The 25,990-nt window shown below is 38.5% G+C and overlaps 1 protein-coding gene across 1 annotated transcript; it reads right to left on the bottom strand.

The window, feature by feature from the left end:
- lepr (leptin receptor) lies at positions 1-24,015 on the bottom strand. The gene is made up of 16 exons (XM_077607536.1): positions 23,872-24,015; positions 17,454-17,503; positions 16,488-16,709; positions 14,906-15,035; positions 13,840-14,027; positions 13,476-13,621; positions 12,332-12,473; positions 10,839-10,999; positions 10,665-10,758; positions 7,898-8,000; positions 7,119-7,330; positions 5,917-6,068; positions 4,929-5,088; positions 4,681-4,804; positions 3,247-3,322; positions 1-2,715 (listed from the first exon to the last, which is right to left on the bottom strand). Coding segments are annotated over exons 1-16 (2,802 nt in total). The 5' UTR covers positions 23,874-24,015; the 3' UTR covers positions 1-1,875.
- Positions 24,016-25,990: the final 1,975 nt, after the last annotated feature.

The raw sequence follows: 25,990 nt of genomic DNA, 5'->3' as shown, positions 1-25,990 counted from the left end.
GTCTATCAACAAATAATTTATTTTCGCAATGAAAAATAGATAAAATATATCAATGTGCAATAACAACAGTTATATCATCATATTTCAGTATTTTTTCGCCATTTAAATATTTTCAAATTTAAACACGCTGGACACTATGAGAACAATGTAGTGATCGGATTACAATAAAAGCAGATGTTTCATCACAGCTCATTTTTCTCTCTCTATATATATATATACATACATATATATAATATGCAAGTTTTATTTACAAGAAATGGCAACGTACAATGACCTCTGTCTGACACAAGTTGTATATGCAGAATCTCTGAATTGACGGCGTTCTTTTCTCTTTGTCTCATCCTCATTCATTTTGTGTTCAGAACCATTACCTGAGTTTACATACCCTCATAAGTAACTGTTGTAACATCACTATCAAGATGGAGTTTGGCCAACTAAAATTTGGATCTATGAGTCACATCACAATAGAATCCACGTCTAGTGTGAGGCGAGGGTGTTCTGCTAATTTATTGTTAAAACTTATCTGCTTGAAAGTTGTCTGAATGGTTAAACTCAGGGGTGCTCAAACATTTTTGCTCAAAGATCTACTTTCCAAGGAGTCAACTTTGCGAGATCTTTCCTTTTTTCCAGCCCCCTGACAAAGGTCAGCAGTTATGCATGCTGATGATATATATACCTGATGCCAACAGGATTGAACATAGTGTAGGCAAGTAGTAATCGTGCTTGGACTCGCGATGGCGCTGTTTCCCAGCTCAAGTCCCATATAAAATTTTACTACAAATCCAATCCATGGATCAAATCTTACTGTCATTCAATCTACCAACAGCACCTTAGCGATCGACTAGTAGCTCACGGCCGACATATTGAGCACCCCTGGTTTAACTGAAAGTTAAATGGCACAAGTCATAAAGAGAGATCAAAGGTCATGGTATATACTATATACCAAGATCTTTGATCTCTCTCTATATCTCTCCTATATATACTATATAGCAACGGTGTCAAACTCAGGTTTGTTCACGGGCCTCATTAACGTTAACTCAATTTCATGTGGGCCGGACCTTTTTAGATATATTTAGATTTTTCTTTTTTTAATCGGATTAAAAGAACTGGATCAAAATCCCTAAATATTCAGGTTTTTTTTTTATAGATCCAAAACAATGTTTATTAGAGCTTTTTTCTTAGTAAGGAAAAACGTCTTTTAATCATTTGTTTCTCATTTCAAAAGGAAACTAAATATTTTTAAATCATGTTCAATAAAGTGAAAAACTGAAAATATTTTATATATTTATTTTTAGATTTTCCAAAATGCTTTTTGAACTAAAAACACAAAAAGAAAAAAATGGGCTAAAAATTGCAATTATTGATTTAAAAAGGGAAAAATCAGGAAATATAATATACTACATCTATAATCTTCATTTTAATCTGATCCTAAAACAGAAAGTCGGCACTCGTGATTTACTTTCTCGCGCCGCACAAAATGATGCGGCGGGCCATATTTGGCCCCCGGGCCGCCACTTTGACACCTGTGCTATATAGGAAGGCCTATGCTGTGGTGACTCTCCCTCCACAGCGGGAGTGAAAAATTGTTTAGGTTTCTGTTAGAAGCATAATTTTCTCTGCTTATAAGGAACGTTTAAAGTGTGTCGTTACCTTACCTGTAATAAGATATAGCAGCACTGATGAATATCACTGTGGAGTTACACACTATTTAAAGCTCTTTGGCATAGTTTGACATTCAAAGTCAATTTAATTCTGCTGGAACTAATTTCAAATTTGAAAGTCTTCAGCGATGAGGATGACGATTATGCAGTACAAAAGACAATCTAATGTGGAACATTGTGCAAATTACAGGAGTTTTTTCTTTTTCCTTTTTTTTCAATCTGGCGTTTGCCTAGTGTAGCTAGCAGTTCTGAACTGGGGCATGTAAAGTGGCGAGAGATCGCAAGTAGTTGCGGAAAGCAGCTCTGTGGGCGTGAGGGTCGACTCCACTGAGCAGTCATCTGTGTTCAAAATGATACCTTTCAACAGCTCTTCTTTCTTCTCTTCCTCCCCTCGCTCATCCTTAACTTCATAGTCCATTCCAAGATAGAAACCCTTCTCTTCATTTGCATCTTCTTGATCCGACGTTTCAAAAAGTTCCTCCACCGAGTTGTAGGAGCAAGATCTACGCGGGTCTTCCATCTCTGCCCCATTGCAGCTCTCCAACTCCCACAGGCCACCAGGGAAGGAGCCGGAAATGTCTGAGTTGTTGGCGGAGAAATTACCCTCGTCACTGGAGCTACTGCCGCTGCCATCCCGATCACGGGGAGGAATGATCTCTTCCTGCTGTTTTGGGTTATTGAGCAGCACTGAAGCGTACGCTACGGAAGACTGGGCTGAATTCTCCATGATGCTCGGTGAAGAATCGAGGAGCTGCAGCTCATCAAGCCGTGGCCTGGGGGAGATTGAACTATCCAAAGTTTGGACTGAAGGGGAAATGCCACCCAAGAGAGATTCACTATCCACTGATATGTTTTGGTTCCCATCAAGAAATGAACGAAGGGATGCAATGTCTGAAGTCGGGGACATAAGTGGGCTTTGGACCAAAGCCGTGGTGAGAACGGAGAGATTAGACTGTTCCATAATAACCACTTTGGAAATGTTCTCTGAGGAGAGAAGCAGTGGCCAGGCTGGCATTACATCCGAGGCCTGGAATAGCTCGTGGAAGGTGTCAGGCTGAAGAGAAGAATGAAAATTTGGTAAAAGTACTGTTTTCTAATTTTGACCTAGCTAAGACATATATACTGTATTTACCGTAATTTCACGACTATAAGACACACTTAAAAGTCTTAAATTTGATCCAAAATAGACAGGGCGCCTTATAATCCAGTGTGCTTTATATATGGAAAAAAAATTAAAATGTGTCATTCATTGAGTCTGCGCCTTATAATGCGGTGCGCCTTATAGTTGTGAAAATACGGTACTTGTATGTGCTTAAGTTCATGGTACATTCACTAAGCGTGAGAGAATTCAAGTATGACATTAAAAATGTTAATATTTTAGGTTGGCAGTGGGTTGACACAGAATTGATTATATTGACCTATTCTCAATGTTATCACTATAGGGCCCACTATATAAAAATTATGTAAATGTAAATCTGGTAAACCACACAATTAGCTAAACAAGCGCTGCGCACACTTTTTTCACCAGCTCAGCTGTGGGACCAAAAGAAAAAAGAAGGAAGGATGTATGCAGGTATTGTATTACCTTCTTGAAGTTCAGTCCTTTTGCCCAGGAGCATTCTTTGGGGTTGGGCACCTCCTTCCACACAAACCGCTTGACCCTGATAACAAAGTACAGCTGACTGAGACATTTCTCATATATACTGTGTTTCAGTCACAGTTTTTGTGCGTTTGAGCAACAGCCAAATGCAATACAGTTCCACACTACTTCAATCAAAATAAAACATTTAACACATCTGCTGGCCACCGATTCAGGGTGTCCCCTGCCTCTAGCCCAGAGTCAGCTGGGATAGGCTCCAGCACCCCCTGTAACCCTAATGAGGATAAAGCGGTTCAGAAAATGAGATGAGACATTTAACACATTGTCAAATTAATAACTCCCAGTCAATTAAAATTGTAAAGACACCATTTTTGACACATGTTTTGTACAGTAATACCTCGACATACGTGTGTGAGCAATTTGAGATACAAGTAAAACTTCGGGCAAATATTTATCTTGAGATACGAGACAAATTTTGATATGCGAACATTCAGCGGAAACGAGAGGCTGCTCATAAGAACATCATGGGCACCATCTCTCAGGTCGCAACTGCGTTGTATAATGTCTCTACGAGCACTGGGCGAAGCGGTGCATTTTTTCAGTGTTTTTTTTCCGTTAGTCAGTGCGAATGGCGGAGCAATCGCTAATACGAGAGGAGTAGATACTACTTCTCGTTGGCAGGTGATCGTGCGTTATCCTATTGTGAGGACATCTGTGTGCATCATTTTGGGAATACTTTGACGGGAAGAAAAAAGCAAACAACCCTCGATAGGTTGCATCTAAAAGTCAGGGTGGAGGCGGGGCAAATAGAAAAAAGGTATAATAATTTAAAACAAAATTTTAATTAAGTTTAGTACAAGGTTAGATTAAACTTAGTTTTGAGTGTGTCTGCATCGTAATCCAAGTTCATTTAAATTTGTTTATGTTATGTTACGAGCGTGTTGCTGTGCTAAAAGTCCCCCCTCCCTCTGTCCCTCTCTCTCCCCTCCGTCTAATTTTAATACACTATTAAACACGTTTTAGTACTATTAAACCACTAGTTATTTGTTACTTTGTTAATAGATGGTGAATTAGAACAAATAAAAATGTTTTTCCAATCCAATATCCTGTTTTTGGTGTTTTTTTCAGATGGTTGGAATGAATTAATTATTTTTTAGTTCATTCCTATGGGAAACGTTCATTTGAGTTACGAGTAAATCGACATACGAGCTCAGTCCCAGAACGAATTAAGCTCGTACCTCGAGGTACCCCTGTAGTGCAAATTGTATTTTCACTCTACAGCAAGGTCTAAGAACTATTCCACAAATGGTTTGGAGAACCATGCTCTATATTATTGTGCAATTTCTTAAATGTTGTTGCAGGCCCTATGTCTTAAAATGACTTAAATTGTCAATCATGAGGCATTCTAAGCATACTTACTGGTTTTGGGAGAGGACCACGGAGACAAAAAGGGCGATGGAGATGAGGGCAATGATCAGCAATGTTGTGTAGGCTGAAGGGTCTCCACTGGTTGGAACAGTTGGACAGTTTGTGATCTCACCATCTTCAAGAATTAGCCAAAAATCAGGGCCATAAAGGAGAAACATTGAGGTGTCAAGGTGATTGGGATATGGGTTCATATTTTTGAAGAACAAAATCTTGCAAACGAGTTCATGTTAATTTATTACCGTCACTGTTTTGGGGTTTAGAGTAGACAGAGTCGTTCCAGTCACTCCAGTAGCCATGGAGGTTTTTGGGCTTGCAGCTTACTTGGACTGCATAAATCTTGCATATGTCTGGATCTGGAAGTGGAACCACTGCTGACGATTTTGTCACAGGATCATATAGCTGCGTGTAGTAAGAAAAAGTTAAACCAAGGGTAAAAATAGCGGTGGCGAGTTGTCATCATTCTTTATTTGACGGCGGATAGTGCAATTAAATAGGGAATAATTTCCAGAAAGAAAACCTGATTCATTTGATAGCTTCTAAAAAGAGTACTGTTGTCCCTGCCACTATAAAAGAGCTCTGAAATACAAGTTGACTACTAGCGTAATGGTAACATCATTGTTACTAAGACAATGATCATAACAAGAACAGTGATGTGTTCAGAATCCCAACAAAATTCATTCATAGTCAATTGCTTAACAAACACATTCAGCATCAAGGGTTGTTCTCAGGATGATTTCATAAGGATAATAGGACAATAATCCTTTTGATTTACTTTTTGTTCTTGGTGTTTTTACTCACTATGCTGGTCTTCAAATGAATTGTAATACATAGAATAAAAACGCATATCATCTCATCTCATTTTCTGACCCGCTTTATCCTCAGTAGGGTCGCGGGGTATGCTCGAGCCTATCCCAGCTGACTTCGGGCCACAGGTGGGGGACACCCTGAATTGGTGGCTAGCCAGGGCACAATGACACAAGCAACCATTCACGCCCACACTCATACCTAGGGGCAATTCAGAGTGTCCAATCAGCCTACAATGCATGTCTTTGGAATCTGGGAGGAAATCAGAGTACCGGGAGAAAACCCATGCAGGCCCGGAGAGAACATGCAAACTCCACACAGGTGGACTGACCTGGGTTTGAAATGACCCGCTAACCATGCAATCTACCGGGCCGCCCGAATAATCATCATTTTGGTATTTTAAAATGTGCAAGAAAAGCTCACCGTCCACTCTGGTGGAGTTGCGGAGTTGAGACGGAATTGACAATGGAGTTCGTCCACAGACAAATCTGGAGGCTTCCACGTTATATTCAGGAACCCACTTTTTCCACTTTTTAGATTCTCCGCCGTTACTTCAGTTGGTGCGTGGGGCTTGACTGCAAGTCAGAAAATGGGGCAACAGAAAATAATAGATTATTTAAAGGGACTGTTAAGTCTTTTGGACAATCAGGTTTTAAATACTTTGTGCATAAAATGTTTGACGATGGGTGTAGAAAACATGCAAAGGCTGAACTGCTCAGTTTAGAGCAACAACAAAATAATAATAATAATTTTAGCCTGTCATACAACTTGAATTTTTGGGTGGAAATAAACAGGGTTCTGGGTGACGTCAAATAGAACACTGCGTTCTGGCCCACACCTTCCACAATAAAAGCTTTTCCTGTGACTGTCGACAAGTTAAAGCCCTCAAACCCCCATTGCATCCCTCATGTATTTATGTTTTTTATTTGTGCTTTCCACAAGACACAGCAAAGCCATGGCCAAGCTGTAACACAACACTCCGGGATGCCACGCCAGTTTGCTACAATTCTGGCAATGCCTCGCTGAATTTCTAGCGTTATCTTTTATATATATATATATATATATATATATATATATATATATATATATATATATATATATATATATATATATATATATATATATATATATATATATATATATATATATATATATATATATATATATATATATATATAAAAAACAGCACTCTAAATTGTCCCTAGGGATGAGTTTGAAATACAGTTGTTCGTCTACTTGTGTCCTGAGATTGGCTAGCAACAATTCAGGGTGTCCTCCGCCTGCTGCCTTTAGTTGGCTGAGCACTCCCGCAAGCCTTGTGAGCATACGTAGGATGGAAAAGGAATGAAGATATTCATTTACGGATGGCTCGATTTATACCACCAGATGCAACTCTATTTATTTTGGTTACCTCATAAAATCTTAACAACAGGTCTAAGACTGTGACTGGATTGTAACAACATCAAACAACAACAAAAACCTTTTCAAACCCTAAATTAGCCCCCGCTCTTCCCAGTTGAATTCTTGCTGCCTTGTTGTATTTACTGCAGTGGCAGTTTCAGAATGTTTAATCAGTGTTTTTAATAAAAATGTGTTTAAATCAGATTTCACATTAGGTGGCTTACCATGATATTGAGGTGATATGTAAATGGGTTTGGATTTGATAGCTCTTTGATGGTACAGAATTTCTAGCCAGAGTTTGTGGCAACTCATGCGCAAAGGGCGGATTTTGCAAGTTTCTATCTTGGATCCGACCGGCAGGCATTCAGAACACATCTCTCCAACTTCCTCACCCGTACTCTCTCTCTCCATTTGATCACAGGGTACATGAGCCCATCTGTGGTGAAAGACATTGAAGAGAATTTTAAGGACAACAGTCACCTTAAATACAACTAAAAACAATAGTGTGAGAATTAGAAATACTATAGATATTATAATAGTAAAACTACTGTAAGAAAAGATCATGAAAATCTTTTCAAAATGTATACAAAGAAATATTCGATGACAGAAACAGTGAGAATAAATGTAAATTTAATGTACTTTCACACACTAAAACCGGTTGTAAAACAGGCATGAGAAATTTCCATTTGAAGTGCGCCACAACATGCCTGAACAGGAATGCTAACTATTAAGCTTTGCCATTCATTGATTTGAGCGAAGAATACCGTACTGCTTTGAAGAGAAAATGAAATGTTATTGAGCAACCTCATGGCATCCTCGTGCTTTGCAGGATTGGACACATGTACTTTAAGGGTGTGCCCCCAAAAAAAGAATTGTCTCTTTCAGTACACTGTGTTCAGTGAAGTTGCTCATAATAACAAGGGCTGATTTGAGTATTCATTAACACGAGAACATGTGAGGACACTTTAAAGTCAATAAGTATTAAATAAGAATCATGACCTACGTGAACTTTAATGTTTGCTTTATTCTCCATGGTGGGGCTTTCCGATTGCAATTCATGGCATCCAGATCCCCATTAGTTTGACATTTTATGTCAATTGAGGCTCCTGCAAAAATACAGGCATCCACTTAGATTATGGAAAATAAATGCAAGAACATTTCGCATTTCAGCGTGATACTCAGGCTTACATTATCACGTCTCCACTGGCTTTCCTGTCATTGACAATGGCAGGAAAGCCAGTGGAGACGTGATAATGGAACAAACATTTTTAAAACTTCAATGAGGAAAGCCGGACACTAATTAGTGTTTTATCCATATTACATAATATGCATTCACTTTTACAACTTCAATTCCAATCAAGTAGGAATATTCTGTTAAAAATAAATAAAAACAAATACAATGATTTATAAATCATGTTCAACCTATTTTTAATTAAATACACCTGAAAGACAAGCTATACAGTTGTACCTCTACCTACGAAATTAATTGGTTCCAGAACTTTTTTCATAACTTGAAAATTTTGTAAGTAGAGATCTACTAAATTAATCTAATAAATTCTCTAATTCGTTCCACGGTCCTCACACAACTACCAACTAAACCCTTTAAAATTGGTTAATTTGTCCCAATTTTCTATGAAAGGTGTGAGGAAACACACAAAAATGAGAGAAAATTGTAAGGAAATGATTTATTAATTTCTTAAACTGAATATAATGGCCAAAAATCCCTGTGAAAATATGCCCAGCGCCGCTGAAATAGTTCCCTTCATGGCCGTTATATTGGGAGACGTAATATTTGTCCGCCAGATAGTAGCAAGAGCCCGTTCTAGCATGGCTGAAAGCCGTCCATCTTCTAGTCCTACATGTTAGACTTTTACATGTGCCCTGTGTGTGTGTGTGTCTGTGTGTGTGAAAATATGTGTTGTATTGCATTTGTACGGTTTTTAATCCATTTAGCTGAGGTGGACAGGTATGTAAGAAAGAATCTTGAAACATAGATAGTGGTTGTTGTGAGACAGTCAATTAATTGAAATGAATTGAATGCTTTTATTGTCATTATATGAGATAGAATAAGAGCGATGAAATGAGAGCCCAGTAGAGGGTAGCGATGTTCTAACGTGAGAATCAAGGCATCAGCGACAATATTTTCAAAATAAAATAACGGATAAGGAGATGCATTTACATTTTGGGAGATTTCGTAACTTGGATCTTATTCGTATCTCGAGTCACAAATTTGCATATAAAAAATTTCGTAGCCTGCAAATTTTGTACATAGAGACATTCGTAAGTAGAGGTATGACTGTGTAATGTTGAAACTGATAAACTATTGTTTATGTCAAACAATTTAAAGTAAAGTCTCTTTCTTTAACTTTTTTTTTTTTTAAATACACATTTTATGGCTGCAACATATTCCAAAAAAGCTGTGACGGGGTCATGTTACATCATCTTTTCTTTCAACAAAAGTCAATAAACATCGAGGAAATGGGGACACTAAGTGTTGAAGCATTGTAGGTGGAATTTTTCACTATTCTTGCATGATGTACAGCTTCAGCTTTTCAACAGTTTGGGTCTCGATTTTCTTATTTTACACATCATAGGGCATCGCACATGTTCAATTTGTGATTGAAAACTGATGTAACACGTGCAGAGTGTGGCTTGGCATCGTCTTGCCTATATAAGCAGGGGTGTCCGTGAGAAGGACGTTGGTTGGACGGATGGCAGCAAATTAGAATTATGACTCTTTCACTCTAAAAAACAATCCAATTAATTTTGGATTCACCGTCTATGCCATGATTTAGAGACAATTCTTAAAAAACAGAAAAGCATTTGATCCGATTTGAATACAATACAATCAATACAAAGTCAGCAAATCTAACCTAGAATACTATGTTTTGCATTAAGGAAGGTCACGGGAGTTCAATTTTGGTTTTCTGCTGTGCCACTTATATGTAGTGATTTCTCCAGATTCTCTGAAACATTTTATGATATTATGGACCGTAGATGACTAAATTCCTTACAATTGTAGGTTGAAGAACATTGCCCTTAAACTGTTTGACTATTGTCTTATGCACATGATTACAAATAGCTGAACCTCTTCCCATCTTTGCTTGTAAATGACTGAAGAATTCAGGGGAAGTGTTTTATACTCAATGGCACCTACCTGTTGCAAATTGGCCTATTCACCTGAGGGATATTTCAAACAGGTATTTCATAGGCATTCCTCAACGTTCTCAGACTATTTTGCCACCTGTCCCAGCTTTTTAGAATTTTGAAGCCATGAAATTATAAGTAAATGAGTATTTGTAAAAAAAAAAAAAAGTTTACCAGTTTGAACATTGAATATATTCTTTCTAGTGTGTCCAATTAAGTAGTGGTTGAAGACAATTTGTGAATCATTGTATTCTGCTTTGATTTATTGCTAACCAACCCCCATCTCCATTGGAATTGGAGTTGTATTCTGGTTATTCGTATTAGAGTCGCTATCCCAGCTGACTTTGGGTGAAAAGTGTACACACCCTGGACTACTCCACAACTAGCAGGGACAAAATCATTCATTCATATTAACAACAACAGCCTTCAATGGACATAATACACGTGATTTTTAAACCAAAGTAAACCGGAGAAGCTGGAAAATACCCCCCAAAAAGTACAAAGGAAACATTCAGATATAAGGCGGGTTTCAAATCCCGACACAGAGCTAACGGTTCAGCCACACTGATTTAAAAAAATAATATTCATGAAATGTGTCATTAAAATGTTTAGTAAAGGCTCACCTTCTAGATAGATGTTGCTATGAGATAGCTCCTTTGCACATTGCAACACGTGATGCATCTCTGAGCCTGATGGCTGTAAAGTGATGTGGCTGACCTAGTTTGGATGAAATTCATGAGGACAATAGTTTTGAAATAAACCACAATAATGCAATGAAAGCAAGCTCGCATTCATACCCGTTGGTTAACTGGGTAATACTGGCTTGAAGAGAGGAACTGGTCGTGGTTCAGTACCCACTTGGCAGAGCTGGCACTGATGCTGACGTCATTGAACACACAATAAACGCTTATATTCTCTCCCGGAAGGGCCACGATGTGTTGAGGGATGTAGGTCACCTCTAACCAAAAATATATACAAAAATAAGCATCAAACATGGAACAGCTAAGGGGAATCAAGAAAATAAGTAAAACACTAATCTTACAAGAAGCACATTTCAGACATTCTCATTCATGAGTATGTTTCATTTGGAAGGAGAACAGTCATTGGATGAAAGATGTGTGCAACAGCAACATGACCTTACTACGGTTCAGCGTGTGAAGATCGCTTAGAGAAGAAAACCACTCTGCCAAAATAGAGACTGCGGCGGCCTGGTGGCGTGAGTGGTTAGCTTGTCGGCATCACAGCTCTGGGGTCCTGAGTTCAAATCCAATTGACATCCACCTCTGTGGAGTTTGCATGTTTGCCTGCGTGGGTTTCCTCCGGGTACTCCGGTTTCCTCCCACATTCCAAAAAAACATGCATGGTAGGCTGATTGGACACTCTAAATTGCCCCTAGGTATGAGTTGTTTGTCTCCTCGTGCCCTGTTATCGGCTGGCCACCGATTCAGGGTGTCCCCCGCCTCTGGCCCGGAGTAGCATGCCGTCCTTTACATTCTGTTTACACTGGCCATCGTAACCACATGATAACAATAACTTGCTTGAGACTATGAATTTGGATGTGTTCTCTTTGATGAAGGAGTCGAGCAACTTGAGGCACCACAGCCAGATGACCTCGAATAAATAGGTCTCAGGCAGCACTCAGGCATCGACTCAAAGATTTACAGATGCCGTCTATATTCCAAGTGGAGGTGTCACGCATTGGTATGACAAGTCATTTTCCAGCCCGGCAAAGACAACACCCAAAGATAATGAGACGTTAGCATCAACTATCATGATTACATAATGGTAATAATTGCAAAAAATGACCTTTGTGGCCTGGAAGTGTCTCATTAAAGGCTAATTCTAATGAGCAACATCCCTCTTTAATGCTCTAGCGCTTGCATATTTACCTAGGAAATAATTGAGGTTGTTGTATTGATGCATCAGCCTGAATAATTCATTCTCATTTTGAGAGACGTGGAGCAAACAGGTTAATGCAGATTTTAGCGAGTTGAGGTAGAACCAAGGCAGTGAGATTGTACAACCTAAACCTGACTAAACTAATCTCAACATTTTAGAATATCAAAGAATGTTTGTTTTTCCCCTCAGATTATGATTACAATGACAATTCTTATTTCAATGGCAGCACATTATGTTATCTGCCCTGCCAGTTTAGAGAGTGGAGGTTGCCCCATGACTGCCACCTTGACTTAAGTGACTTAAGATCATCCATATGATAAACAGTAAATAAGAAAGTTTGTGTTTGTTTGTCTGCCGAATACTTTTAGCAGCGGAACAAAATAAGCCTTACTGTAAAGGTAGATATGATGAGGTTCACTCCAGTTGCTCCATAATGGAGGTTCATGCAAACCCGAGCAATGAACTTGCATGGTATAGTTGACTTCAGGCTTCAGATGTAGAATCAGCCTGCGCTCCAGCCCTGTAGAAACCACCTACAGACAGCAGGGAAGATAAGAAAACTTATATTCTGAAATATCAATTGGCTTATCCAATGCCCAATATTGTTAGCACAACAGAAAATCCTAACATTCTCATATTGTACCAGAATGTGTATCGAACCAAATAGTAGGGTGCAAACGTTTGAAAAGTTTCCAAAATTAAAGCTAAAAATACAAATCAACAACAATATTTTACAAACGCCAATTTTGAACTACATTTCTGGATGAATTGAATTTGCACAGGTAGCATGTTGACTGCTAAGTTTCGGCAACAACTAGTTATGAAGGCAAGCACTAAAAGTAGATGACCTAGTAATCTGTCGCATAAATACCATGCTGATTTATGTGCGTCACTTTTTTATTTGTCAGTTAAAAAACTGTTATTTAATGATAATTAAGATAATTAGATCTTGCAAAAACCATGCCTGGTTGCTCTTTTACTCACTGGACAGCTTGCTGTGTTTTTGAGCCATTGTGTTTTTTTGTTTTTTTTTCCATTTAAAATAGTGCCTTAATAGCTGGGATTAACTTTGAAAATTGTTCCGCATTTAACACATCTTTCAGAACTGAAAGTTTGTGCTTGTGGGTAAAATTAACACATCTTTCAGAACCGAAAGTTTGTACTTGTGGCTGTTGGCCTTAGTCACTTGGCAGATTGTGATCTTAGAATACCGAAGCTCTGCTGTAAAGTGGAAATAGTATAATAGACTAGTGTCCAGTGATCAAGTACAGCAAGTTATTTCAGCAGGCATGTTTATTTTGGCCACATTTTGCTCTCGGAATGCAATTTAAGATGTTAAAGGTTTTTGGCAAAGAATGAAGTGCCAGCATTGATTGAAATCACTGGTTCCGCACACTTGGAATGCTGTTTCGTTAAAAATAGTACATGTATTTGTTTATGAAAGTCTCATCGAGTAGGTTTCTTTGTGATTTAAAATAGTCAGCAAATAATACGTAAGCACAACTGTACAAAGGACACAATGTTATAGTACTCACCTGCCAAGAAGGGTGATTATGAATTTTGTATCGGACCTCATATCTTAATGAGCCTGGCCCATAGTCTTTTGGCTCATCCCACTGTAAAATCAGTTCTGGTTTGATGGTCTGGAAATGGGATAGGTTGAAAGGTGTTGTGGGTTTCACTGTAAAATAAAAATTATATGATGTTAAATCAAGCACTAATTATATCAGTTGGGCAACTACAATTACTGAATTGTCACACACCTATTTTTTTTAACATTTCTAAATGCGTAACTGAAAAATGAGTTCGTTGAAAAAAATGTTTTGTATTAAAAATTCCAAACGTTTTTTTATCTTTCATGAACACGCTGAAAACTATTGGGAACATTTTTTTCCTTACCAGGCCGAGGTGGTGTGTTAAGTAGAACATGTCCAGCTTCACAATTGGATATGTTGACCGTTAATGCAGTAACAGATGTTTCAGATCCAATGGGAATTGACCACTTACAAGAATCCTTTGTTTCACAGACAACAGGTTCATTTGATTCCATATTCATATGGGGGACTGCTGTGTATATTTTAGGGCTCCTGGAAAGGAAGACAAAAGATTATTTCTCAATGTGAATAGAAGTGAAAGTAAGATTAGTATGCATCTTCTCTTTTCCCAACGCTAACTTTACCTTAAGTTTTGAATGACTTGCATTTAGCTCTTGACAACTGTCCAAAGAGCGACGCTCCTTTGTTTGAAAGTGCAGCTACATTTTTCAGCGGTTTAACTAAACAATGCAGATGTCAATCATTTCCACACTAACTGCGTGTATCATTTTAGCGATTCACCCAAAGTACTATTTTTCTGTAAATCTGTGTTTACATTTGTTGATTCCGATATTTATTTAGGTTGTTGTCTAAAAACAAAAAAAAGCAAAGATACTAATCAGATTAATGTTAAATGACCAGATTGGTGAGCAGTTTCCTTAAGAGTGGTAAAATAATTAACACAGTAGCACAGTGAAATGAATAGTTAGCGTGACAACCTCACAGCTCTGAGATCAAGCCTTAAATCCCAAGTGTGTTTCGACCTTCCTGTGCGGAGGTTGCATGTTCTCCCTGAGAACTGCGTGGATTTTCTACAGGAACTCCGGTTTCCTCCCTCATCCAAAAAAAAACCATGCATGGTAGGCTGGTTGAACACTCTAAATAACCCCTAGGTTTGATTGTGAGTGTTTGTTCGTCTTCATTCAGTGGTGTCCCACCTAGTTTCCAAAGTTGGCTGGGATAGGCTCCAGCACCCCTGCCCCCCTTGTGAGGATAATTGAACCCTTTTAGCCAACCACAGAAAACACCCAGGGGTGACTGTTTGGTGATCATTGATCACATGCATGCGGGAATAAAAAATACGGACAATTTAGGGAAATGTACACGCTGAGAAAAATAACACAAAAACATTAAGCAAATTTTATACTCACATCAAGCGCTCTAGATGAATTAAACCACGTGCAGGGTTCACTGCGTCTGACAGAAGTTTGGGGATCCCCAACTCACAAGTCAAGGTTTCCCAGTTTTCATCAATCCTGCACAGCAGGTTTAAACAGGTATCTATCAAGACAATGGCATAATTTTAAAAAAAAATCAAGTTAAATTTAAACTTGCAAAGCAGCACCAATAACCTGTTGCTGCCAAGTTTGAGGGTGTCCAAACTATTTCACAATGGGCCGCAGTTGGTGCAGATTTTTGTTACAATTTATCCAGACACAGTCAGCTTAACCATTGAGGTTTCTTCTGAAACCAGCAGCAATCAACTGATTACACTTTTAAGACACCAGAGTGGTGACAATGTATCCTCTTTTTTGTTTGGAATGAAAACCTGCAGCCACTGCTTTGTGGTTTAGACACCCGCAACCTAGTCAAAAGTTTCCGCAAAAGAGGAACACCAAAACGTAGATTTGTTGGTCATGTCACCTACACATTGAGACTGCATACTATGTCGGCAAATTGGAGATGTCATGCGCTTTTGCATACCTGATGTTCCCCACACAAAATGGCAGTTGAATTGAAGTAACAGCAAAAATAGCCTAAATCAGGCGATTATTGATGTGTTTTACATGAAACTAGCCCAATCCATAGGCTAGCACAGTGCTTCTCAATGATTTTTTGTTGCGCCTCCCTAAAAGAAGAATCTAACGTTTCGCGCCCCCCAACGAAAAATAGTAGTTTTACATAAAATTCTAAGTAACTCCCAGAGCAAACTCTGACAGTAAGCACGCCACTGCTATCCACCAAGTAAATGTGCAATGACACTTTATATTGTAGTCTGGCACTAAGTAGGTTTCTTAAGTCAAAAGCTCCCAGGTATTGCTTTGCTTGGTCATCCAGCTTACTCAGAGGCTATAAAGAATGCCATATTAGTCAATGAAAAGTAATGAGCCTGTGATAGTGTTGTTTGCCAGTGACTCGGGCTTGAATGTTAGGCTTTTCATTCATCTTTCGTACCGCGTATCCTCGCGAGGGGTGCTGGAACCTATCATAGCGGACTACACCCCAGACTGGTCGCCAGTCAGCCATAGTGTACACAGAGAGACAGACAACCATTCGCACGCCCCAATCGACCACCACGCCAGCAGGAATCCCATGCTTGCCCGCACCGAAGTAGGGCGAGTGAACCCCTACACCAGGGGAGGCCAAGTCCGGTCAAATAATCGGGATCGGTATCAAGCTTCTGGACAGCTTGCTGATGAGTTGATATTTGATTCAGGTGTTAGAGGAGGGAGATATGGAAAACAGACTGGATCGGGGCTCTCGAGGACTGGACTTGGCCACCCCTGCCCTACACCATCAGGTGGCGGTCCTTCAAAAATGTCTTGCATGTCAAAAAAAACCTATCTCCTATAGCAAAGGGAATTTAATGGGATATTATTTAGGCTTTGACAACACAAATCTTTGTAGAAATGTAAAATCTGCTACAAAAAATTGCAGAATATTGTAAATATATGTGTCACTCGACACTTAAGTAAAAAAGAAAAAAAAGAGTAGAGGTCAACAAGTACTTACCAGCTAAGGCCTTATTATGGCTCATTCCTGTTGAAATACTCCTGAAGTAGCAGTGAGGGATTTGGGGGAGCTTTGATTCAGAATGTATTTGCTCAGGTGAGGGTTTGCCATCGGCGTCTTCCGGCGCTGGCGCTGAATGTAAGCACAGCTGGTCCTTCCATGGTAAATCAAAACCACCTGAAAAGAGTTCTGCGCCTTCTTCAATCTTCAGGCACAGAGTTCCTAGTGATAGGGGCGCAGTGATGTTAACAGTGGCTCTCCTATACATCTGCATTTTGACACTGAGTTTCATTTTTTTGTAATTGTGGAGTGCATTAAGTGCAATTGTAGTGAATCTAGAAATACAGTATACAGAAAAACGGCAGTATATAAATATAATATTAATATATAATATAATATATAATAATATAAAATCACTCAAACAAAAATGTTATTAGTTGAAAGTTACTACAATTCATGAAGCTATTCGTGAATGTGGTCTTACTTATTTAGGATAGAATTCAAAAAATTCAAGTTTATTTCTATTTCTTAAACCTGTCTAAAAAGGCAGAAACTATATATATATGGAGACCTTGGTCAATTTTTTGGGAGGGCAAATTTTTATTTGATTAAAAACCAATAACAAACACAGTAAAAATTGTTAAATGGAGAACAACAGGCTAAATAGGCACCTGTTAATGTAACATTTACAGTTTTTTTAAATAACTACAGACTTTAAAAAACTGACTTTCAGTTGTCAGAGCGAAAAAAAATATTTATAAGTAATTGTATAAAAGAAGTGAAAAGGTTTATTAAAAAAACACTTGTGCACATCAAATGGAAATGTTATTGATGATTGAATTTTATCACTGTTACATGAACTATAATAATGCAACTGGATTTCACCAGATTTGAAGAGTTTAAAGTTTTACATGGAAAAAAGACAAGTTCACATTAGAGCAAACAGCACAGACACTTAACACTCACCAGTTGACAGCAAAACGTAGATGAAGACGAACAACATTGCAGATTGACCCCTGTGGAGAGACAAAGATATGAAATGTGTGGAAGGGTAGACAAGAAGAAAACAAACTGCTTTAGCTGAAAGTATACATGTCGCAGAGAAAACATCTTTTGCTGTCACTCATCAGAAAGGGATCATTTGTAAGCATCCAGTGGTGATGATTACGGATCAAAAAAACATTAAAGATAAAATATTACGATGACATTTTAGTTTTAATTAGTCATTAACTAGAGATATAGCAAAAATGGAGTAATTATGTAAATAATTATCCCCTTTTTTTAAATTCTTTAACATCATCAATAATTGCTGGCTAACACTTGCTTTCATAGGTTACTGATGTCAAGTAGTACAAACTACAATGTCAGAATAGCCACTCTTACTAAGTAGTTGTCTTCAGTTAAACCACACGGTCATGCTTTCACACCCAAGAGTTCATTTTCACATGCATTTTTTTTAAAGGGTGTGGGCATGTCTTTGCTAGATTCCCGCACACTCTTCATGGTTGGTTGGGAAAACAAAAGGGCATTTGTTTTTATTTAATGAGTGTCAATAAATACATGAATAAAATTGCCCACTTGTGTCCATCACATGCTATTCCTAAGAAAAAGGGTAATTTTGAGGAATTACAATTAGATAAGAATGACCAAATTGAATTTACTTTTTTTGGTTATGAAATAGAATTTTTATTTGTTAACGAATTATTTTCTTGCTTTGACCCACGAGAAACTGTTTCTTGTCAGCCAGTTACTTACTAATTAATTAAACAATATGTTAGACCTAATCCCAGTACAAGTGAACTGTGATAAGCGCGAGCAAGTTTAGTGAAGTTGTTGATGAGAAATTCTGGTTGTGTGTCTCACACACGCAGATGCTGCTTTTGAAACAGTAAGTTGCAGAAAGTATAATCAATCACAATAAACTCACTCACATTAATTATAAACACTATTGTCCCTAAGAAGGATTCAGCAGTACTTGAATCCAGATGTCCCAAACAATCATGAACATTCATTTTGTTAAATGTGGTGTATGGAGTCATGTGTTGAGAATTGCTGATTTTTTGCTTGTATTCCAAGAGGTGAAACAGAGAGCATGACTGACTCAAAGCTAGAGATTTTCGCGCTTTGGTTATCGCTGCTTCACTACATCATGGATTTTCTTCTGGGGAATTTGCTTTTTTTGTTTTTTTTCCATACCACCCATCCTCGAAAGGGTTGAGGTGATTGCCTAACCTAACCCAGCTGTCTTCGGGCGAAAGGCAGACTACACCCTAGACTGGTCGCCAGTCAGTCGTAGAGCACACAGAGAGACAAACGACCATCCGCACTCCCAATCATACCGTTGCCTGCGGGAATCGAGCCCGCAACGAAGTTAGGCGAATGAACCTCTACACTACGAGGCGGCTTATTTTCTAAATATTTTATTATTTGTTTTAAGTTTATAAATGTGCCCCTACTTTGTGGATTTTTATTTTTCACGATAATCGAGGTATTACTGTATAGGGCAATATTTTGATTTCTATTTTAGATGCTCAATGTCAACATTTGTGGATATCAAAAGGCTACAAAAGACAAGCAAATAAAAAGTACTGTTGTATTCCAATGCAAATATTTGCTTTGCTTTTATATCAAGCAATAATAAATGGCTAATGCATGGTGGTATATATGTATTGAGATCTGTCAATATTCCACATTATTTTTGCCTTTTAAAGTTGGACCATCCCAGCTAATTTGCGGTAAAGCCCATGTTGGATTGGTCACCAGTCAATCGATGGATCACATTAAATAGTCATTGAATTGGAATGGAACCATTGCTACCTGCTGCTAAGTCAACTGCAAAACCCTATTGCAGGGGTGGGCAATCCTGTCCTCAAGAGCTGCTGTGGGTGCAGGCTTTTGTTCCAACTGATCCAACATGGACAGTTTAAACCACAGGTGTCAAAGTGGCAGCCCGGGGGCCAAATCTGGCCTGCCGCATCATTTTGTGCGGCCCGAGAAAGTAAATCATGAGTGCCGACTTTCTGTTTTAGGATCAAATTAAAATGAAGAGTATAGATGTAAATTAAATTTCCTGATTTTCCCCTTTTTAAATGAATAATTGTAATCTTTTAATCAATTTTTTTCTGTGTTTTTGGTTCAAAAATAATTTTGTAAAATCTAAAAAATATATAAAAATAGCTACAATAAACATTGCTTTAGATCTATAAAAATGGAATATTCAGGGCTTTTGATCCAGTTCTTTTAATCCATTTATAAAAAAAATATCTAAATATTTTATCTAAAATGGTTCGGCCCACATGAAACTGAGTTGATGTTAATGTGGCCCGCGAACCAACCCGAGTCTGACACCCTTGGTTTAAACCAATTAGATTTCTGCTAAAACAAGAAGCACTTGACTGCAATCCACTGATTGTATATCTAACATAACAGATTGCTGGAAAGGTTTCTTCTTATGGGTTGGAACGAAAACCTGCACCCACTGTGGCCCTTTGTGGAATTATTTGCCCACCCCTGCCCTATTGGAACTATCTTTTTTAAATGCATTTATTATTTTTAACCAGTCTTGTTCAGCTGTTTTGACACGCAGAATGCCAGACCTAAATACATTCTAATGTGGTCAGTTTTACACTGCCAGGGGGAGTTTGGAATACTCCTTTTATGGTTGTTTATGGTCTTTGTTCAAAACCGCACAGAAAACGTTTTAGGGGAACGAGCAGGAAGCATAAGCATTGAGAGCAGGGGTATACTACAACATATTTCCAATATTGTACAACCTACATTAGTATAAGTAGCATTAAAAAGTACTCTAGTAACAACTTTATTTAGCGAGGGGATATCCTTCGTGGAAGGAATACACCAGCTAACTCATCGGTGGGGAACCCAAAATGTTGAAAGAGCTTAATTGGACGAAAAAAACTAAGATTTCTGAAACCACAAAAAAATTAAGCCTTAAAAGGAGGGCAACACATGCTGTATGTATCTACATTATTCTTTCATTCATCTTCCATACTGCCCATCGTCGAAAGAGTTGCAGGGGTTGCTGGAGCCTAACCCAGCTTTCCTCGGGTGAAAGGCAGACTACACCCTAGACCAGTGTTTCTCAACCTTTTTTGAGCTGCAGCACACCTTTTGCATTGAAAAAACCTCTAGGGACACCACCATCTGAAAATCTTTTAATTTAAAACCATGTCGCTTACATTAACAATAGCCATTCTCATCAAAGTTTTATCAGCAGGAATCACATAAAAATCCAAAATGATTCCAAAATCTAATTTTTCACAGTGACATAATGTCACCAAAAGTTGATGTTTGCAGACCCTGAACAACTTCCGGATCGAGTGAAACAAAAAGAAGTCATTGCATGTTTTTAATCACATTTTTTTTAATGACTTTTCTCCCAAAATAACTTAAATCTCCTAATATTATGCAAAAATGTGGTACTCACACAGACTTTACGTCGCCAAAAGATGATGCCCTAGAACAGGGGTGTCAGACTCGGGTTGGTTCGCGGACCGCGTTAACGTCAACTCAATTTCATGTGGGCCGGACCATTTTAGATATAATATTTAGATTTTTTTTTATCAATGGATTAAAAGAACTGGATTAAAAGCCCTGAATATGCAGTTTTTTTTATCGATCTAAAACAATGTTTATTTTAGCTTTTTTTAAATATATTTTTAGATTTTACAAAATGATTTTTGAACTAAAAACACAGAAAAAAATGATAAAAAAATTAAAATTATTGATTTAAAAGGGGGAAAATCAGGAAATTTAATATACATATATACTCTTCATTTTAATTTGATCCTATAACAGAAAGTCGGCGCTCATGATTTACTTTCCCGGGCCACACAAAATGATTCGGCGGGCCAGATTTGGCCCCCGGGCCGCCACTTTGACACATGAGCCCTAGAAACCACACAACTTCCAGTTCATGTTAGAGAAAAATAAGCAACAGAATGACTGTTTCACGATTTGAATCTTGTAATAGTATAATCTATAATTTAACATTCATCATTTTTTGCTTTTAACCTTGTAAAAAATACATTTAAATCTTATTATATTTATATTCATATTTTTCTCTGAAAATTACATTGTATCACACCTGAGACAAACGACCATCTGCATCTGCAGTCATATTGCCACCAGTGGGAATTGAGCCCACACCTGCCTGCATTGAAGTCAGGTGAGGGAACCTCTACACCACCAGGCAGACCAGTATCCATATTAGCCTACTATCAAAATGACTAAGTTTGCTACAAATACCTCATGAACATTCATGATTAAATGCTTATTCTTCCTGCAGTGCATTCTTAGCACCACTTGAGTGCTCTGTTGTACGATGCCCCCTCAAGTTTAACTTCATTCAATACTAATGAATTATGTTTCATTGCTTTGATGAAATTAAAGAAATGCTAAAAAGAAATCCGACAACCAAATGGAACGTGCATAACGTCCCACTTTAACATTTGTAAACTGTTTTCCATGCTATATTATCTCCTGTGTTGCAATCCACTTATTAATCTATTTTTACACTCCTAAATTTTCCAGAAGTAATGCAACCACACTTTTTTCTCTCTTTCTCAATTGGGTTCTCGGCTACAAATGTAGAATGCTTTACCTGGAAATGTCTTTTCACATGGCTTTTTGTTGTTTGACAACTTCTCGCTACAAAGCGGACATTCAGGCAATCCTTCCGCATTGGGAATGATTTGGATCAATAAACGTTGAATTATCTGTTTTACTCAATTATTTTTCTATTTTCCCCTTGAGATCCATGGCCCATCAAACTGTCACCGATTAGTTTACAACAGCGACCAGCCCAGCACCCTGCTGATAGAAACATGTGTCGCAGTCTGTGACGCAACTCTTCCTTGACAGAAAAGTTGAAATGTAATATTTTTTCTACATTCTTACAACATTGAAAAACATTAAGAATATTTGTGTCATGTTTGGTCTCCAACAGAAACCATTCATTCATCTTCCATACCACCCACCCTCAAAAGGGTTGCTGTAACCTAACCCAGCGGTCTTCAGGCAAAACACAGACTACACCCTAAACTGGTCACCAGTCAGTTGTAGGGCACACAGAGAAGCAACCGAACCATACACATTCACAAGCATACCACTACCAGCAGGACTCGAGCCCACGCCTACCCGCATTGAAGTCAGGCGAGTGAATCTCTAAACCATGTCAACACAAAAACAAGCCACTATGATTGCTGACCCCCAAGCGAACTGATAGGATTGGAGGTGGAAGGAGAGGACAGACTATAGTATGCCAGTGCAGGGTGAGTAACCAAGGGGTGCACATTGATTTTGCCATTGGTTATTTCTTATAGTTTGTCTTTCCTTCCGGTTTAAGTGTTGTTTTTGTTTTGGTTAGTTATTAAGCAATTGTTAACAATACAAAAAAAACTTTCTGCGTCACAAATTTCCGGAACTGTTGTCTTACAGGATAAAAATAGGTTTGGAAAGTTTTCAACAAATGTTCTATTATATTTTAAACATGTTTGAGGAGAATTTTCCTGAGAAACTACTATAATCACATTAAGCAGAGCGAGTCATTGATGCCTAGTGTATTTTCCACATGTAAAGGAAGCTCTTAGTTCCTGAGAGCTCATTGCCAGTTATCCATCCTGACTTGCCCCCTTGCTGATCTGTAGCAAACAGTGGTAAGCTCCTGATTGGTGAACACACACACCGGTTAATTGTTTATTTAAGCACGCAATTAAACGAGTGCGGCCCGGGGACTTGAGTGGTTAGTGTGTTGGCACAGCTCTGGAGTCCTGGGTTCGAATCCCAGTCGGTCCACCTATGAGGATTTTGCATGATCTCCCCGGACCTGCATGGGTTTTTTTCCGGGTACTCCGGTTTCCTCCCACATTCCAAAAACATCCATGGTCTGCTGATTGGACACTCTAAATTGTCCCCAAGGTATGAGTGCTTGGTTGAATAGTTGTCCGTCTCCTCGTGCCCTGCGATTGGCTGCCCACCGATTCAGGGTGCCCCTCGCCTCTGGCCCGAAGTCAGCTGGGATAGGCTCCAGCACCCCCCGCGACCCTAGTGAGGATAAAGCGGTTCAGAAAATGAGATGAGATGAGCTGATAATTATATGAGTAATAAAATAAGTATTAACTGCGTGGGCAGCGTGGTGACAAGCCAAGAACGTGAAAAAAGTTTGGATGTGGTACCCATACGTTTGGAGACGATAGAATCTCTACTGTATGTTCTCTAACCTTACATACCACACACCAGTAAAATTGGATGCAATAAAATATGAAAAAACCCGAAAAAAATCATTTAGACATCGCGATAAACACAACGCAGCATTAAATAGAAATAATAATGAAAAGACACAAATATCACAACAATTTGTTCTTACATCTCCCGTCGGATCTCCTTGGTGTTTTTCAGCCAAATTTTAAATCCTCACTAAAACTAGGAAAATTCTCCGCAGTTCAGGTTGATACTGTAATTCGCCACAACCTCATCACTCACGCCTTCTTCTCGACTACACACAGACCGATATAAGGCAGCCCAACTAAAGGATTGCGGAGTCGTGATGTCAGAAGTTGGGCGGAGCCAAAGACGATACGTTCAAGTAGCCTCGGAATTTCTTTATGAGTCAGCCACATAGTAATGTGATCAGGTGGAAATACCGTAAATATAAGACTAGATGCCTAGTGCGTGAAAGGACAAGTGTCATCAAATATCAGCCATTTTGCGTCGGAGTCGTTCGAACAGGTAGTCAACGGAACGAGAGCTTTGAAATATCTTAAAATTGAGCAATTTTCATTTCAGTTTACCACAAACCCACTATTATTAATACACTTTTCTATAAAACACACATTTCATCATTATGATAAGAACATTGTACTTTTTTTTTTTAAATCACTCACTCCATCCACTACAGTAGTCAGGCGACGCAAAATGGCTACCAGTCCCTTATGACGCCTACTCCATATTTAGATATCTAGGTTAATATACTTGTGAATATGTTTTTGGGATGTAGTGTATAGTATACGTATATATACGTATTTTACTTGGGTCTTTTACATTTTCCGTCTTCTGTACCGCTTATCCTCACCAAGGTATAAATTACATGAATATCATCTTCAATATACTTTATCAGAAGACACCTTGTAGCTGAGTAGAGGTGAATATATAATACTTACTGTAGGAAGAAAAAAGTAAAGTGTAAGTGCAGTTGAAAAAAAATATTAAGTTATTTTTTTATTAAGTATTTTTCATCACGCGATGAAATTGTTTTTATGCATGACCAGGCTGGCAATGCCAAATTCTTAAAATGGCCCAAATCTTATGCCTCAAGGTTTTTTGAATAAGAATTTGAAAACACACCACACCCATAAAAGAGCCATTTAAAAATAAAGATGAGTGCCCAACAAATTGTTTATTGTACTCAAAACCCTGCAAACTCACTGTGAACGCAGTATCCTCCACCTTACATGTTTAAATATATTAGTTGTTTTTTTGCCAGCAACAGTCACCATAAGCATAACACAGGTGCAGGGGAAAAGATGTAAAAGGGAAAAAGAAGAAATTTGGCAAGCCCTGAGCACACAAAAAAAACCAGTAAATTCCTTTCAGAGTTGATGGAGGCCTATAGTATTGCTTGGAGAATAATTAATATTTCTGTTTGACATGGAAACTTAAGAACTATTTGATTTTGAAACTCCAGACCAGGGGTGGCCCAGTCCAATCATCGGGAGCCCCCATCTGGTCTGTTTCCCATTTCTCCCTCGTCTACCACACCAGAATCAAATGATCAACTCATCAGCAAGCTGTCCAGAAGCTTCATACCGATCTCGATTATTTGATTCAGGTGTGTTGGTGGAGGGAGACATGGAAAACAGACTACTAATGGGCTCTCGAGGACCAGACTTGGCCACTCCTGCTCCAGACCAATAATATTATGGGTCATAGTAGCACTGTCATTTATTCATTATCCGTACCGCTTATCCTTAAAAGGGTTCGCAGGGGGTGCTGGAGCCACGATGAATTAGTGGCTACATGACTTTGCAAAAAAGACATGACTCATGACTACAAATTTAGTACCTGTCACTAATGTTAGCTTGGTCTACTATGTACTATTACTATTGATTAGTAACTATATTTCCTTGAAACAATGTCACATTAGTACTTAGATGACGCAGTTTGAATGTAACAGCACTGGTATGGTCTTCACCAGGGCAGGGGTGGGGAAACCGGTACTCGAGGGCTGCTGTGGGTGCAGATTTTTGTTGCAACCGATCCAGCAAAGGCACTTTAACCAATGAGATTTCTGCAGAAAACAAGATGCACCTGACTGCAACCATTGATTGCACTTGTAGGACAACAGGTTAGTGAAAAGGTATCCTCTTTATGGGTTGGAATGAAAACCTGCACCCACTGCGGCCCTTTGTGGAATAGTTTGCCCACCCTGGTCTACACTGAACAAAACCATCTGGAAGTTTTCAGCATGAAATTTAATTTACAAAGAC

This window comes from Stigmatopora argus, chromosome 8, assembly GCF_051989625.1.
Source record: "Stigmatopora argus isolate UIUO_Sarg chromosome 8, RoL_Sarg_1.0, whole genome shotgun sequence".
NCBI classification, from domain to species: Eukaryota; Metazoa; Chordata; class Actinopteri; order Syngnathiformes; family Syngnathidae; genus Stigmatopora; species Stigmatopora argus.
Note: the sequence above shows the minus strand (reverse complement) of the source record. Positions and strands in the feature narration are given on the sequence as shown.

Coding starts and splice junctions, on each gene's coding strand:
- lepr (XM_077607536.1), bottom strand. Junction 13,622..13,839: donor TAACACACCACCTCGGCCTG/GTAAGGAAAAAA, acceptor TTTATTTTACAG/TGAAACCCACAACACCTTTC. Junction 10,759..10,838: donor ATTACCCAGTTAACCAACGG/GTATGAATGCGA, acceptor CATCCAAACTAG/GTCAGCCACATCACTTTACA.